The following is a 17,986-nucleotide window of genomic DNA, read 5'->3' as shown; positions in this document are numbered from 1 at the left end:
CTAAACTTGCCGGGTATCTAAATAGCTAGCCCGTGATGGCTGGGCTATGTACTTAGAATATTGCAAAATGTGCTTTCACCAAAAAGCTATTTTAAAATCGGACATATCGAGTGCATAGAGGAGTTCTGTATCTATAATTCTTAAAATAATTGTTATGCTTTTTGTGAACGTTTATCGTGAGTAATTTAGTAAATTGTTAGTAAATTCCCAGGAAGTATGCTAGTTCTGAACGTCACATGCTAATGTAAAAAGCTGGTTTTTGATATAAATATGAACTTGATTGAACAAAACATGCATGTATTGTATAACATAATGTCCTAGGGTTGTCATCTGATGAAGATCATCAGAGGTTAGTGCTGCATTTAGCTGTCTTCTGGGTTTATGTGACATTATATGCTAGCTTGAAAAATGGGTGTCTGATTATTTCTGGCTGGGTACTCTGCTGACATAATCTAATGTTTTGCTTTCGTTGTAAAGCCTTTTTGAAATTGGACAGTGTGGTTAGATTAACGAGAGTCAGCCAGAAATAATCACACACCCATTTTTCAAGCTAGTATATAATGTCACAAAAACCAAAACCAAAGCTAAATGCAGCACTAACCTTTGATGATCTTCATCAGATGACACTTCTAGGACATTATGTTATACAATACATGCATGTTTTGTTCAATCAAGTTCATATTTATATCAAAAAACAGCTTTTTACATTAGCAAGTGACGTTCAGAACTAGCATACTTCCGGTGAATTTACTAAATTACTCACGATAAACGTTCACAAAAAACATAACAATTATTTTAAGAATTATAGATACAGAACTCGTTTATGCAATCGAGGTGTCTGATTTTAAAATAGCTTTTCGGTGAAAGCACATTTTGCAATATTCTGAGTAGATAGCCCAGCCATCATGGCTAGCTATTTTGACACCCACCAAGTTTCGCACTCACCAAACTCAGATTTACTATAAGAAAAACTGGATTACCTTTGCTGTTCTTCATCAGAATGCACTCCCAGGACTTCTACTTCAACACCCAATGTTGTTTTGGTTCCAAATAATCCATAGTTATATCCAAATAGCTGCGTTTTCTTCTTGCGTTCAAGACACTATCCGAAGGGTGACGCGCCGGCGTGTATCGTGACAAAACATTTCAAAATATTCCATTACCGTACTTCGAAGCATGTCAAACGCTGTTTAAAATCAATTTTTATGTGATTTTTCTCGTGAAATAGCGATAATATTCCAACCGGGAGACCTTGTTTTCGTTCAAACACTGAAAATAGAAAATGAACTCTTCACATGCACGCGCACACCAGTGTCATTGTTCTCAGAACGACCACTTTCAAAAACCCCTACTGTTTTTCGCCCAGGGACTGCAGAGTCATCATTCCCCGTTCTGGCGCCTTCTGAGAGCCTATGGGAGCCTTAGAAAATGTCACGTTACAGTAGAGATCCTCTATTTTCGATAAAGAGGCTATAGAAGGACAAGAAATGGTCAGACAGGGCACTTCTCATATAGAATCTTTTCAGGTTTTGGCCTGCCATATGAGTTCTGTTATACTCAGACACCATTCAAACAGTTTTAGAAACTTTAGGGTGTTTTCTATCCAAATCAAATAATTATATGCATATTCTAGTTCCTGGGCAGGAGTAATAACCAGATTAAATCGGGTACGTTTTTTTTCCGGCCGTGAAAATACTGCCCCCTATCCTAAACAGGTTAACCTCTTGACGGTCGCCTAGGATAGGGGGCGGCACAGCGCATTTTGAAAAGAATTCGTGCCCATTTTAAACGGCCTACTACTCAAACTCAGAAGCTAGGATATGCATATAATTAATACTTGTGGATAGAAAACACCCTAAAGTTTCTAAAACTGTTTGAATGGTGTATGTGAGTATAACAGAACTCATATGGCAGTCAAAACCCCGAGACAGATCAAAACAGGAAGTGGAATTCTGAATTGCGGACTCAACTTTATCACGTTGCCTATTAATCACACCGTGAGCAATGCTTCATTGAGCACTTCCTATTGCTTCCACTAGATGTCCCCAGTCTTTACAAAGTGATTTGAGTCTCCTACTGTGAAAACTGTCACACGGAGAGGGCCATCACCATTATGACGCCGGCGCCCCTGGCGACCCTCCCCTTTCGAAACGTTTATAAAGACAATGCAATCGTCCCCCTTGAATCTTATTGGAGCTCTGGTTGAAAAAGGCCCTAAAGATTTATGTTATACAACGTTTGACATGTTTGAACGAACCTAAATAAGAAAAAAATGCATTTTGTTGAAAGAGTAGCCCCGCGCATGTCGGAACTTTTGGTGCAGCCTTCAGAACGCGCTAACAACAACAAGCTAATGGAACATAAAGGATGAACTTTTTCGAAAGAAAATACATTTGTTGTGGACCTGGGATTCCTGGAAGTGCCTAAGGATGAAGATAATCAAAGGTAAGGGATTATTGACAATAGTATACAAGACTAGATTTGATATGCGATTGTTCCAAGATGGCGCTGACCTGTATTGCTAGCCTATTGTTCTGAGTATCGCATCCCTTTTTATCGCAAAGTGTGATTACCCAGTAAAGTTATTTTTAAATCTGGAATTACAGGTGCTTTCAAGAGATATTCATCTATAAATTTTAGAATGACAATATTACATTTTAAAAATGTTTTCGAATAGTAATTTAGTAAATTGTAGCGCTGTTTCATCGGATGCATTTGAGGGAAAATAGTTAGTCAACGTTACGCACCGATGTAAAATGCTGTTTTTATATATAAATATGAACTTTATCGAACAAAAGAATGCATGTATTGTGTAACATGATGTCCTAGGTGTGTCATCTGATGAAGATTGTCAAAGGTTAGTGCTGCATTTAGCTGTTTTTTGGTTATTTGTGATGCATGTGGTTGGTCGGAAAATGGCTATGTGGCTACTTTTACGATATACTCCTCTAACATAATCTAATGTTTTGCTTTTGCTGTAAAGCCTTTTTGAAATCGGACAACGTGATTCAATTCAGGAGAGGTGTATCTATAAAACGATATAATTTGATATTTTTTTTTTTTTAAATATAAAATTATTAAATGTTGTTATGCTAATGGCGATAGGATTTTTTGCTGGACAGGGGTTAAGCCTTCGCAGAAGGCAGGAATCGTGGTCGCAGGCAATGGTCAAACACAGGTAGGCAGTCAAAAACAAACAATACCTCAAAACCATACCATCAGAAAGAACTGAACTAAATAAAGAACTGATGAGAAAAGGTGAGAAATGAACACAGGTGAAATCAATGAACAAAAATGAAAGACAGGGCTACGTTCCAGAACTCAAATAAACAGGGCTAAGTTCAAGAACACAAATAAGAAGAACACAAGGTTGACTAAGAAAAGAAAAGCAGAACCTTACACAGCCCCAGTTCAAACCCCCGATGTTTCCTTTATGAGGCCTGCTAGATGTGAACTACATGACCAAAAGTATATGGACACCTGCTCGTCGAACATCTCATTCCAAAATCATGTGCATTAATATGAAGTTGGTCCCCCCTTTGCTGCTATAACCTGTCTGGGCTAGGGGGCAGTATTTTCACAGCCGGATAAAAAACGTACCCGATTTAAACTGGTTACTGCTCTTGCCCAGAAACGAGAATATGCATATAATTAGTAGATTTGGATAGGAAACACTCTAAACGTTCTAAAACTGTTTGAATGGTGTCTGTGAGTATAACAGAACTCATATGGCAGTCAAAAACCTGAGAAGATTCCAAGCAGGATGTGGTCTGTCTGACAATTTGTAGTCCTTCTGTTGCATCTCTATCGAAATTACAGTATCTGTGCTGTTACGTGACACTTTCTAAGGCTTCCATTGGCTCTCTAAAGCCTTCAGAAAGCGGATTGACTCGTCTCCTGTCTCTGGGCAGATAACAGCAGCAGAGTTTGTCAGTGTGCTGCCTGGGGACAGAGAGACTGGAGATGCACGTTCATGAGACCAGCTAATGTAAAAAAACAGCTTTTTACATTAGCATGTGATGTTCAGAAATAGCATTCCCACCCAAAACTTCCGGTGAATTTACTAAATTACTCATCATAAACGTTGACAAAATACATAACAATTATTTAAAGAATTATAGATACAGAACTCCTTTATGCGAAAGCACATTTTGCAATATTTTGAGTACATAGCTCAGCCATCACAGGCTAGCTATTCAGACACCCGCCAACTTCGGGGCTCACTAAACTCAGAATTACTATTCGAAAAATTGGATTACCTTTGCTGTTCTTCGTCAGAATGCACTCCCAGGACTTCTACTTCAACAACAAATGTTGTTTTTGTTCCAAATAACCGCATTGTAATTACTCCACAATACTAACCTAATTGACAGAGTGAAAAGAAGGAAGCCTGTACAGAATACATATATTACAAAACATGCATCCTGTTTGATACAAGGCACTAAAGTAATAATGCTAAAAATGTGGCAAAGAAATTAACTTTTTGTCCTAAATTAATACAAAGTGTTATGTTTGGCACACATCCAATACAAAACATTACTGAGAATCCTATAGGAAAACCTGGTTCAGTCTGCTTTCCACCAGACACTGGGAGATGAATTCAGCTTTTAGCAGGGCCAAATCTACACCGGAGTTGCTTACCAAGAAGTCAATGAATGTTCCTGAGAGGCTAAGTTACAGTTTTGACTTAAATCTGCTTGAAAATCTATGGCAAGACTTGAAAATGGTTTTCTAGCAATGAACAACCAATTTGACAGCTTGAAGAATTTTGAAAAGAATAATAGGAAAATATTCTACAATCCAGGTGTGGAAAGGTCTCACTTACCCAGAAAGACTCACAGCCGCAATTGTTGCCAAAGGTGATTCTAACACGTGTTGACTCAGGCAAATACTTATGTAAATTAGATATTTCTGTATTTAATTTTCAATAAATTTGCGTGGTTCTGTTTCTACATCTGCATTTGGGTTTTAGGCTGGGTTTCTGTACAGCACTTTGTAACATCGGCTGATGTAAAAAGGGCTTGTAACGAGTGTCGTGTGTGGAGGACCAAGACGCAACAGGGAAGTGTATACTCATCTTCTCTTTTTAATATATAAGAAGGAGAAACAAAATAAACACGTATACAATTAACAGAAACGACACTAACAGTTCTGCCAGGTGACAAGCACAAAACAGAATACAACAATCCACAATACAAACACACCCCTAATTATAGGACCTTCAATCAGAGGCAACGATAGACAGCTGCCTCCAACTGAAGGCCCCAACACCAATTAACTAAACATAGAAATACAAATGACTAGACAGAACATAGAAATAAACTAACATAGAACAATAACCAAATCCCTAGACTAATAAATCAAATACCCCTCTCTACATGGACACATACACACAACCACCCTGAACCACATAAAACAAATACCCCCTGCCACGTCCTGACCAAACTAAACACTAACAAATAACACCTTTACAGGTCAGAACGTGACAGGGCTTTATAAATAAATTTGATTGATTGATAGTGAACCACATCAAGTTCCACAATCTCTCTCTCTCTCTCCTTCTCTCTAGTGAACCATGGAAAGTTTCTTAAGCAGGAGGACTCGTATGCGTTTGAGGAGGACAGCAGCAGTGACAGTCTGTCTCCAGAGCAACACCACAGTGAAGAGTCCCAGGGGTCCTCATGCACCAGCCCGCAAAAGCCCTAAACAGGTAATACTCCTTCTCCTCCTCCCTCTTACCTCTTTCCTTACCAGACTCAAATAGGCCTATCACCGTTTCCCTCTTCTTCTTGCCGCTTCTTCTCTTCATTCTCCTCCTCCCTCTTGATAATGTATCGTAACATAAACTATCCTCCATGAGTGCTCACACTATGAACAAAAGGTGCACCAAAGCCTCCCCTATTCCTTCACAAACCTACCCAAGTCAGTTATATGGTATATGAATATTTCTGAAGGCATTTTGAGCTTAACAAACATGAACCCTTTACCTGGACATACAGTCCCAAATGGCACCCTATTCCCTTTATAGTGCACTACTTTTGACCAGGACCTATAGGCACTATATAGGGAATTTGGTTCCATTCAAGAAGCGTACGCAGTCATCAGTCTAATTATTTGTAAAGGACTTTGAATTGTTGTGATCTTATTGTCTGGATAAGAAACTGTTAAAATGACAACCATATAGATCCAGGCAACACAAAATCATGTACTCTAATGTGTGATGACGCTACTGCATATTACATATTGTATCTGGTTCAAAAAAGAACCACAATAACAAGTTCAATGTACAAGTAGAATTTTATTAATTTTATTTAAACGTATTCACAGTGCCGATACCATGCCCTCTGCTTAGCTATAAGAATATATGTTGAGGATCAATAACTTTTTTATTTATTTAACCTTTATTTAACTACACTGTAAAAAAAAGTTTTGGGGATTAAGTTAAAATAAATTATTTCATCTATTCAAGTCAACTAAATGTGAAAAATGTGTTGATTTGACAAATCATGTTAAGTTGACTTCAACTCAACAAAAGCTGTAAAATAAAAATGTAGTTCAGTTAGCAAAGAACAATTTGCTCATTCAACTTTCAAATCAGAACTAATAAGTAAAATAAACTAAAACAAGATCCCAGTTGTGTTGACAAATAATGACATGTTATATTATTAACTACAAGTCATTACATTTTCTTAGCTGATTCAACTTGATTTTATAAATGATTAACTATGTGTTCCCTCAACTTTCAAATTAGATCCAATAAGTCAAATTAACTAAATGAAGACAAAAGTTGTCTTGACTTTAAATGTCAAGTCAGGTTAACTACAAATCTGTACATTAACTTAACTTACAAAATTAAGCTAAATCGGCTAAGACCTATGTGCTTATTTAACTTTTAAGTCAGAACTAAGAAGTCAAATCAGTGGTCTGTGCAACTGCCTCCGGTGCACATGTACTGTCGTGTGGGTTTGAGTCTGGGTTTGAACTTCTTAATTATAGCCCTAATAGCGTACCCATTGTTAAAAAAATATATTTTGAATTTGTGAGTGTTTTTGCCTTTCCACATTGTGATTGATGAAAAATGCCTTATTTTTATACCCCAGTTGAAGGGAGCCATGGAAGGCCACAACACAGTTAATTTTTTCACAAGTAAGAATCCCTATTGGGTGCCAACAATTGTCATTTTGTGGATGGTTTGTTTTAAATGGAATTTGATTGGTGTAACTTTGCTGGAGTGACTTCCCCCATATTCCTTGCAGCCAATAAATTCCTTTTTTGTCTCTGAGGGCAAAAGTCACATGCAATATCTCATTTTCGGAATTCTGAAAAGATGGCGGCGAGTGCAGACGAGATTTCAGCTTGCTCCGAGTAACCTTACATTTAAGTAAGTTTGAGAGGGATAAAAGTTAACGGAACTTGGCTTATAGTAAACACAATAGAGAACAACGCTTAGTTGACCGCTAATTTGATCTGAAACTGAGCAATGGAAGAAAAAAAATGTGCCACCTGACTCCTCGGGAGAAGAAATGGAGGATTCTGGACATTTGGTTGATTCTGAAAATGCAGTCAATAGTCCTGCACCCAAAAATACACAAAGATTTGTCTTTGCGCGAACTACAGGTCAACATAATCGATGCTGTCTCTGCAAAGATAAACGAAAGAGCCGATGGTCTGGAGAAAATGATACGCGAAAACACATAAAAAATAGTTGACCTCGAGACCTCTCTGAATCATGCATACAAGAGTACTGAAGAGCTTAAACTTGCAAACACTGCTACGTCTGAGAAATGCACATCTCAGGAGAAGACCATCGCAGACATGCAAGAGCGCTTATCGGATGCAGAGCGATACCGGAGAAGGTGGGGGCTACGGCTTTACGGTGTCCCCGAGGACCAGGATGAGAATGTGAAGCGCTTAGTAAGAGACATCTGTAACCGTGTGGCACCGGACTTCCCCGATGGATATATGGATATGGATGTGGATGTCGCTCATCGTATTGGGAAGAAACAAGATGCTATCATCAGCCGCTCGATCATCATCCAGTTTGCTTTTCACACAGCGAGAGATGCAGTTTGGAAGAAAGCAAAGGAAAGCGCCTTTCTGAAAGAGAGAACTTAGATTCGTACAACAGGCCCGAAATCAAGGAAAAGGAGGATACTACAGGGGAATCGGAGACTTTTTCGCCAGCGGAAAAAAAGTACGACCGGGGTGATTTGTTCTGTCGGTAGGTTTACAAGGTAGCTCCTTCCCCACTGCAAACTGAACGTTCTAGTTTTGAAATATGGTGTTACTGTTTTACAAGTTAAGACTTCTGTTAATACATATATGAAGCAACTTTTATAGAGAGGGTAAAGTGAGATTGCATAGGATTTTTCTTCCTATTCTATAGATATGGACTTGAAGTTTATGTCAATCAATGCCAGGGGATACAAAAGCTGTTGAAGAGAAGCTTTTTTGGGGGGGTTTGTAAGGACTGCAACGCAGATCTTGTATTCGTTTAAGAAACACATTCATACAAAGAGGACTATAATTTTTAGGAAAATCAGTGGGGCAATGTAATTTTTTTGGCCCACGGGACTAATCATTCAGCTGGGGTTCCAATTTTAGCACACAATTTCAAAGGGACATTTTTGTTTACTCAAATGGACTCCAATGGACATTGGCTAGTAGCGGTCATCAACCACATGGACAGATTATTTGTGTAATGTATATGGATACTGTTCTAGTCCTCCAAATAACTTACTTCTAGAGGAAATTGAAGATATTCTTAAGTCTTCTGAGAAAATATCCATCCAGTCAGATTATAGTTGGTGGAGATTTTAATATAGTTTATTCTAATGGGACTGATAGATTGCCTCATAGGCCTAACATTGGTGTGAACAAGTTGGTGAATTTCTGCCAAAGCCTGGACTTAATTGACATATGGAGAGTAAAAAACCTGGAGAGATACAATACACATGGAGTAATAGAGATCGTTCTTTACAATCAAGAATTGATTTGTGGGTGATGGGTTCAAGACTAGAGGTTAACACTGTAGAGGTAAAAATATTGCCTGCTGTCCTGACGGATCATAAAGTCATATGGTTGACTGTAAGAATGTGCAGCAATGATGGTAAGAAATACTCTGGTGGTTATTGGAAATTAAATAACTCATTGTTATTGCATGATGATTTAAAAAATGTGATTAAGAATCTAATTTCTGTTTACTGGAGTTTAGCTACATCTAATGCAGAATATGGGAAATATTGGGAACTGCTGAAATTTAAAATCCGCTCAGCCTGTATTACTTATGGAAAACGGCTTGCTTTAAGAAGGAGATGTGAGGTAGCTGAACTCTCTAAGACACTTGCCGATATCACAGAGATTGAGCATCTTGATCTTAATAAGAAAGCTAAATTGAATGATTTACAGAATCAACTAGATACATTGAATGAGGAAAAGGCTAGAGGAGCTTTCATAAGATCCAGAAAACAATGGCTTGAAAAAGGCAAAAAGAACAGTAGATACTTTTTTTATTTGGAAAGAGGAGAGGGGAACTCAACACACATCGTAAACTTAAGATTAATGGGGTTACCACTGAGGATAGAGAGTTGTTATCAGACTTTACTACTAAGTTTTAGGATAATCTTTACTCCTTAGATAACAATTTGAGTGACTCTAAGGATCTCCTTGATTCTATAGAGAATGTTAATTCGGTTAGTGAAGAATTCAATCAGTCTTGTTGCCAAGATTTATCCATTATGGACATCCAGTACGGGGTTGCTCAGTTAAAAAAGATTGTGATGGATTAACCTCTGAATTTGACAAAACCTTCTTTGAAGAAATAGCAACTTTTTTACTTGAAACCTTTAAGGCTATAAAGAAGGGAGAACTACCTGCCTCTCTGAAGCAAGGGGTTATTACTGTTATACCTAAACACACAAGGATCTCTTAAATATTGATAATTGGCGTCTAATCACACTCCTAAATAACGACTACGAAATTATAGCTTTAATCTTTGCAAAAAGGTTAAAGTCTTGCTTGAATGATCTGATTGATGAATGTCAATCAGGGTTTATGCTTCGTGGGTGTCAGTTGTTGATGTGTGCAGAGGGTCCCTGGTTCAAACCTAGGTTGGGATGAGGAGAGGGACGGAAACTATACTGTTACTCTTGCAACCTCATGCTAATCACATTAGCTTTCGCTACCTCAATCGTCCCGTGGAAGGGACACCGTTCCCGAAGAAGATTTATAGGGTTTTTTAAGTGTTTGAGTTTTTTAGCAATGTAATTGGCTATTTTGCTTGATGGCCTTAGTGCCCTGGCTGATTGTTTTGGTGCACTGGCAGATTAGTCACCCTCTTAAGACATAGTGGTCTTGTCCCTAAAATTCATTTCCTGGTATGTTACGCTCTTCAAACAGGTTGCTCTGGAGTTCATGAGACTGGTGTCTGTGGACCTGAAGAAGACATTTTATGAAGGCCTAGACAGTCATCTTTCCAAGCTTTTTGAATTCTACTGGGCCAAGAGTGGTGGAGGCATGGAGCTAAAACACCTTATGGACGGTCTTGACAAAGACGTAGGTTCCATTATATTGACATTAAAGTATTTTGTACAGTTATTACCTACGTTTTGGTGTATATATATATTACATACTTCTTGTGAGAAGACCCTACCAATTTTTTGAAGATGTGAGGTATACAACCTTACAACATAACCTTATGCTTTCTCCCAGGAGTGAAATTTCCTATGAATCATGAAGCACTGTAATGTTCAATGGAGTCAAGTCGAATGTCTGTCACCATCTGAAGTGATTATAACACACAGGCCAAATCAAATGTGAACCAACTACAGTATATAAGGACATCTCTTTTAGCAATGTTTGAGTTGTTTTACTTTTACTCCCTTGCTAGACATTTAGTTGAGAATAGTGATTTAGCATGCTTTTTGTCCAGAAGAAACTAAGTCTTTATCTTGGACAACTTCATCTTGGACTGCAAAGCAAAAATCAGGACCATACATTAAACACAATACTAGGTTTGGGTGATAATACCTAACTACCATGTAAACTACTATTGATAGCTGTTGTCGACGGTTGTGAAATGTAAGTATGCTCAAGTTTTTGCATATTTTAATGTATCACACATTCCTGGTGTATGGCAGCACACAATACTGTAGTGCCCTTAGTGATATGTCAAATTCCCTATTGTTAGACAATTAACAGAATTAAAGTGGCACTGTGAGGAATTCCAAATTCTATACAAAAGCTGTAAAAACAATATTTCTTGTTATTTAAAATATAAAAACTGATTTTGATAGGACAATTAATCCCTACACCATGCAGTGCTGATTTCGCCATTTGAACAGGAATTGCAATCAGTTTTGTTTCAACATTGTTCGTCAGTGGGCTCGCGCCGGTCCGTCTTCAATATAAACTTTGCATTTTAGGCTGTGCTTTTGTGTAACAAACTAATTGCTTATTGTAGGGAATCATTGTCCTATTTTTAAAATTTCTAGAGATATAGTTTTTGCAGCTTTTGTAAGCTGGTCATTTAAAAAGAAAGTAAAAAGAAAGAGCTGATTGCCAAAACAGCACTGAATGATAGATGAGGCTTTACATGGTTTTCCCCCTCATTTTCAGTGTTGGATGACCATGGGCCTTTGCGGCGCTATAGCGGACAATCCATAATTTTTAGCAAATAGGAAAATAACAGACATGTTTTACTTCAATTAAGAACACATTCTATCTAGACCTGGGAGCAATCATGGTTGACCGACGTGCTTAAGGACCATGCTTGTTTCCTGGTGCAACGCTCTTGACCACCAGGCTACCTGCCACCATCAATATGCAACAGTACATTTGCAGACATTGTCACAGAAAAATTGTATTGGAGAATGTTTTGTAGGGCAACGTCTTTAATCTTTGCCTATTTTTGTTCTGTTTTTCAGAAGACAACTGATTCTGATGAAGTCACCCATGGAGTGAAAATATACTTGTCATTGTGGATGGAGCTGCAGCAGATGACCCAATGCCAGCTGACAATGTGGATGTTGCCCTTGTGATAGAAGAGCAGGTGATCATACATGAGCTTCACAATGTCCCAAATGCCTTTGCCACTTTGATTGGACTTTATTGCCTGAACATGGATTATCCAAAACTGTTTGGTGTACACTTTTGAGGTAGTTCAGAAAATATTATTGAATATCAATGTACTCTTGATAGTAAAACAATTATTGTAAATGTAAAGTCATTTTAAAATGGAGATAAGCTTTACTAAATCTGAAATTTGTTCAACTGTACATACTGGGTTATATTAAGTTTACAATTTGTATTAGTCATTTTGTTGAGCTAGAACAGTGGTTCTCAACTTGCAGCCTATGGCAATATTGTCTGTTATGTCATTAATAGTATAGTTATTTATTTGTGTGTGTCCTGCTTGACTTGCTCGTAGCCACAGTGTAGCACCACCAGCCAAACAGGTTGAAAACTATGTGTTACAATAACTCAATATGACGTAGGCTTGACTCTTTTAAATGTGACATTAAATCAGATAACTCACACTTGAATGTTGTTTCAACTTGTTATTTCCAGTCATCTAGTTGCGTGGCCTTTTTCAAGCTCAGAGCACTTAATATGTCACATTATCCTAGCTTAGACTATTTTTTTATGTAAACTTTAAATGTAGTTATCATAACTGTGTTACTAGTTATGATAACTTTTAAAAGTTGACATAACAAAATTGGAAAAAGATTAAACTCAGAATAGTAAGTTATAATGGCAAATGGTTAACCCTTATGAATTGAAGTAACTGGCTTTAGTTCAGATAACTCTAGCTTTAAGGTTGTTTCAACTTGTTATTTTCCACTCATCTAGTTGCGTGGCCTTTTTCAAGCTCAGAGCACTTAACATGTCACGTTATCCTTGCATAGACCATTTTGTTATGTAAACTTTAAATGTAGTTATGATAACTGTATTACTAGTTACAGTATCTTAATTGAAAGTTGACTTAACAAAATGTGAAATTAACTCAACAAAAAATGGTTGGTTATACTGACATGATGATGTGGACTTAAATGTTTTTAATTTGTCAACATAAATGTCGCTTTAGCTATTATAACTCAACATTGATTGTTGATGTAATAAATGTTTAAGTTGATTCGAATTAGAATCGTAAGTTACACTGAAATGAAGCAGTGTACTTAACTGCCTTATTTGTCAACAATAATGTAGCTTTAGTTATTAGAATTCCACATTTATTGTTATAAAAGGTTTAAGTTGATTCAAATAATATTATTAAATGAACAATTAATAAACATCAAATTAACAGTCTATTGTTAGTCAAAATAAATGTCATAAAAGCTAGGATAACGTGAAATGTGAAGTACTCTGAGCTTGAAAAAGGCCAAGGAACTAGATCACTGGAAATAAGTTGAAACAACAAATCATTTTTTACAGTTAGGTAAGTCAGTTAAGAACAAATTCTTACAATGACAGCCTACCCCGGCCAAACCCTCCACTAACCCCGACGAAGCTGGGCCAATTGTGCGTCTCCATATGGGACTCCCGATCACAGCCGGTTGTGTGACAGCCTGGGATTGAACCACTGCGCCACTCGGTCCCCATTCCTACTGTCACGAAAAACTTCGATAGCAGGAGGGGTGAAGTCAGGCACAGGAGACAAAGGTCCGTGAAACACACGTTTAATCAATCCTTGAAAAAATGCCGCAACAAGGCAGTGTGCACAATAATACAATAGGAGAACAGCTCCAAAAATACTAAGGGACGGGACGCAGCCCGGCAACCCTAATGCCTAAACGACGCAGCGTAATAAGGAAATTACAATATTCCCCTTCATGCCCAAAAGGCATGACAAATAAACAATCCCGCACAAATCCCGAAACGAAACAGACAAACTAAGTACCCCACTAATTAACTAACACAGAACAGGTGCAGACCTAAACAGACATAACCAAAAGACACAGAAACATAGATCGGTGGCAGCTAGTAGGCCGGCGACGACGACCGCTGAGCACCGCCCGACCGGGGAGAGGCGCAACCTTCTGTGGACGTTGTGACACCTACTTATACTTATATGCTATATATATATATATACATTCCTGTACAATGCTTGCTTTAAGAAGTAGTCTCGTTGTAAGGATATCCTTGTCTGGGACTGACTCAATTCAAAGGAGTGCACTGCTGTGTTGAAGCACCGTTCAACCCTATTCCGCTTCACCAGATTTACAATTACATGTAATGAACACTTGGGGGCAATGTTATACCCTAGTTCCCTAGCCCCTTACCCTGACCACCTAGGCACTTTTAACAGCAGACTTAGCCTATCAGAGGGCAAGGTAGAGCTGCAACCATATTGTATATGGTATCTTATTTCTAAACTGTCCTAAATTAAGGAGAAGATACTGTAGCTGGTGTACTTGTTCATTGTCACTTCAGCGTTGTGTGTGTGCTTAATCTTCCTTTCCCATTCACTTTATCTCTCTCTTTCTATGTCTGACTTTCTGTTTGCCTGTCAGTCCACATTTACAGTACCTGTCAAAAGTTTGGACACACCTACTCCTTCAAGGGTTTTTCTTAATTTTGTACTATTTTCTACATTGTAGAATAATAGTGAAGACATCAAAACTATGAAATAACATCTATGGAATCATGTAGTAACCAAAAAAGTGTTAAACAAATCAAAATATATTTTATGTTTGAGATTCTTCAAAGTAGCCACCCTTTGCCTTGATGACAGTTTTGCACACTCTTGGCATTCTCTCAACCAGATTCACCTGGAATGCTTTTCCAACAGTCTTGAAGGAGTTTCCATAAATGCTGAGCACTTGTTGGCTGCTTTTCCTTCATTCTGCGGTCCAACTCATCCCAAACCATCTCAATTGGGTTGAGGTTGGGTGATTTTGGAAGCCAGGTCATCTGATACAGTACTCCATCACTTTTCTTCTTGGTCAAATAGCCCTTACACAGCCTGGAGGTGTTTTGGGTCATTGACCTGTTGAAAAACCAATGATAGTCCCACTAAGTGCAAAGTAGATGGGATGGCGTATCGCTGCAGAATGCTGTGGTAGACATGTTGGTTAAGTGTGCCTTGAATTAAGTATCACCAGCAAAGCACCCCCACAGCATCACAGCTCCTCTTCCATGCTTCACGGTGGGAACCACACATGAGATCATCCATTCACCTACTCTGCGTTTCACAAAGACATGGCGGTTGGAAACAAAAATGTCAAATTTGGACTCATCAGACCAAAGGACAGATTTCCACCAGTCTAATGTCCATTGCTTGTGTTTCTTGAACCAAGCAAGTCTCTTCTTATTGGTGTCCTTTAGTAGTGATTTCTTTGCAGCAATTTGAGCATGAAGGCCTGATTCACATAGTCTCCTCTGAACAGTTGATGTTGAGATGTATCTGTTACTTGAAATCTGTGAAGCATTTATTTGGGCTGTGTTTTCTTAGGCTGGTAACTCTAATGAACTTATCCACTGCAGCAAAGGTAACTCTGGGTCTTCCTTTCCTGTTCCGGTCCTCATGAGAGCCAGATTCATCATAGCGCTTGATGGTTTTTGCGACTGTATTTGAAGAAACTTTCAAAGTTTTTGAAATGTTCTATATTGACTGATCTTCATGTCTTAAAGTAATGATGGACTGTCATTTTTCTTTGCTTATTTGAGTTGTTCTTGCAACAATATGGACTTGGTCTTTTACCAAATAGGGCTATCTTCTGTATGCCGCCACCTTCCTTGTCACAACACAACTGATTGGCTTAACCTGTTGGGGGTAGGGGGCAGTATTTGCACGGCCGGATAAAAAACGTACCCGATTTAATCTGGTTATTACTACTGCCCAGAAACTAGAATATGCATATAATTATTGGCTTTGGATAGAAAACACCCTAAAGTTTCTAAAACTGTTTGAATGGTGTCTGTGAGTATAACAGAACTCATATGGCAGGCAAAAACCTGAGAAGATTCCTTACAGGAAGTGACCTGTCTGACAAGTTCTTGTTCTTCTTGGCTCTCTTTAATGAAAACTGAGGATCTTTGCTGTAACGTGACACTTCCTACGGCTCCCATAGGCTCTCAGAAGGCGGGAAAAAGCTGAATGATGTAATTCCAGCCACTGGCTGAAAAACACTAGCGCTTTTGGTAAGTGCTCTATCAGAGGACAATGGGACGGAGGCGCGTGCACGAGTCGACCCCATGTTTTTATTGTCTCTCTCTTTGAACCTAAACACGCTTTCCCGGTCGGAATATTATCGCTTTTTTACGAGAAAAATGGCATAAAAATTGATTTTAAACAGCGGTTGACATGCTTCGAAGTACGGTAATGGAATATTTAGAATATTTTTGTCACGAAATGCGTCGTGCGCGTCACCCTTCTTTACCATTCGGATAGTGTCTTGAACGCACGAACAAAACAGAGGATATTGATACTGATTGCCTATGGAGCTGTGAAGGGAACGGCACCTCCATACCTTCAGGCTCTGATCAGGCCCTACACCCAAACAAGGGCACTGCGTTCATCCACCTCTGGCCTGCTGGCCCCCCTACCTCTGAGGAAGCACAGTTCCCGCTCAGCCCAGTCAAAACTGTTCGCTGCTCTGGCACCCCAATGGTGGAACATGCTCCCTCACGACGCCAGGACAGCGGAGTCAATCACCACCTTCCGGAGACACCTGAAACCCCACCTCTTTAAGGAATACCTAGGATAGGATAAAGTAATCCTTCTAATATTGCAAAATGTGCTTTCACCGAAAAGCTATTTTAAAATCGGACATAGCGAGTGCATAGAGGAGTTCTGTATCTATAATTCTTAAAATAATTGTTATGTTTTTTGTGAACGTTTATCGTGAGTAATTTAGTAAATTCACCGGAAGTATGCTAGTTCTGAACGTCACATGCTAATGTAAAAAGCTGGTTTTTGATATAAATATGAACTTCATTGAACAAAACATGCATGTATTGTATAACATAATGTCCTAGGGTTGTCATCTGATGAAGATCATCAAAGGTTAGTGATACATTTTTGCTGTATTTCTGGTTTTTGTGACGCCTCTCCTTGCTTGGAAAATGGCTATGTGGTTTTCTTGTTTAGGCTCTGTCATAACATTAATGTTATGCTTTCGCCGTAAAGCCTTTTTGAAATTGGACAATGTGGTTGGATTAACGAGAATCTTATCATTAAAATGGGATATAATAGTTGTATGTTTGAGAAATCTGAATTATGAGATCTTTGTTGTTTTGAATTTGCCGCCCTGCTATTTCCCTGGCTGTTGAATAGTGTGTACCGCGGGTGTCCCACATGTCCCAGAGAGGTTAATTGAAGTGCATTCCAGGTGACTACCTCATGAAGCTGGTTGAGAGAATGCCAAGGCAAATGAGAATACCAAGGCAACTGGTGGCTATTTCGAAAAACCTCATAAAATATATTTTGATTTGTTTAACACTTTTTTTGGTTACTACATGATTCCATATGTTTTTTTTCACAGTTTTGATGTCTTCACTATTATTCTACAATGCGGAAAATAGTAAAAATAAAGAAAAACCCTTGAATGAGTCGGTGTGTCCAAACTTTTGACTGGTACTGTCTGCCTGCCTGCCTCTCTCTCTCCCTTGCTCTCTTTGGTGCTCATATCAAAATCCTCCCTCCATCCTCCTCCTTCCTCCCGCCTCTTTCTCCTCCCCCTCTCAGGGCTTGGTCCCATGTGTGATGTTGGCCCAGTCAGGGAAGGTGCTGAGCTGGAACATTGCGTCTCCCCAGGTGTTGATGCCCAGGTTGATGGTCAGGATCCCGATCATGTTCAGCATGAAGCCTGCCTTCACCTGGACAACACAACAACACAAAATCAGGTATACAGTAAACACTATTGTATCTGAATGTGTAATAACATAATATATGCCTTTTAGCTGACACTTTAATCCATAGCGATTTACAGTAGTCTGTGCATACATTTCAGTGTATGTGACCCCAGTGGGAATTGAACCTACTATT

The 17,986-nt window shown here is 38.7% G+C and overlaps 1 protein-coding gene across 2 annotated transcripts in view; it reads right to left on the bottom strand.

Moving 5' to 3' along the window:
- Positions 1–13,660: 13,660 nt before the first annotated feature.
- LOC106602849 (solute carrier family 13 member 2) overlaps positions 13,661–17,986 on the bottom strand; it is a 63,457-nt gene continuing 59,131 nt past the window's right edge. For both annotated transcript variants that reach the window (XM_014195783.3, XM_082974375.1), the window contains exon 12: positions 13,661–17,817. In XM_014195783.3, the coding sequence (XP_014051258.1) occupies positions 17,683–17,817 (135 nt within the window). In that variant the 3' untranslated portion in view covers positions 13,661–17,682. The remainder of the gene's footprint in view (positions 17,818–17,986) is intronic.

This window comes from Salmo salar, chromosome 04 (assembly GCF_965601325.2).
Source record: "Salmo salar chromosome 04, fSalSal1, whole genome shotgun sequence".
Taxonomy (NCBI): Eukaryota; Metazoa; Chordata; class Actinopteri; order Salmoniformes; family Salmonidae; genus Salmo; species Salmo salar.
This window is presented reverse-complemented; position numbering and strand designations above follow the sequence as displayed.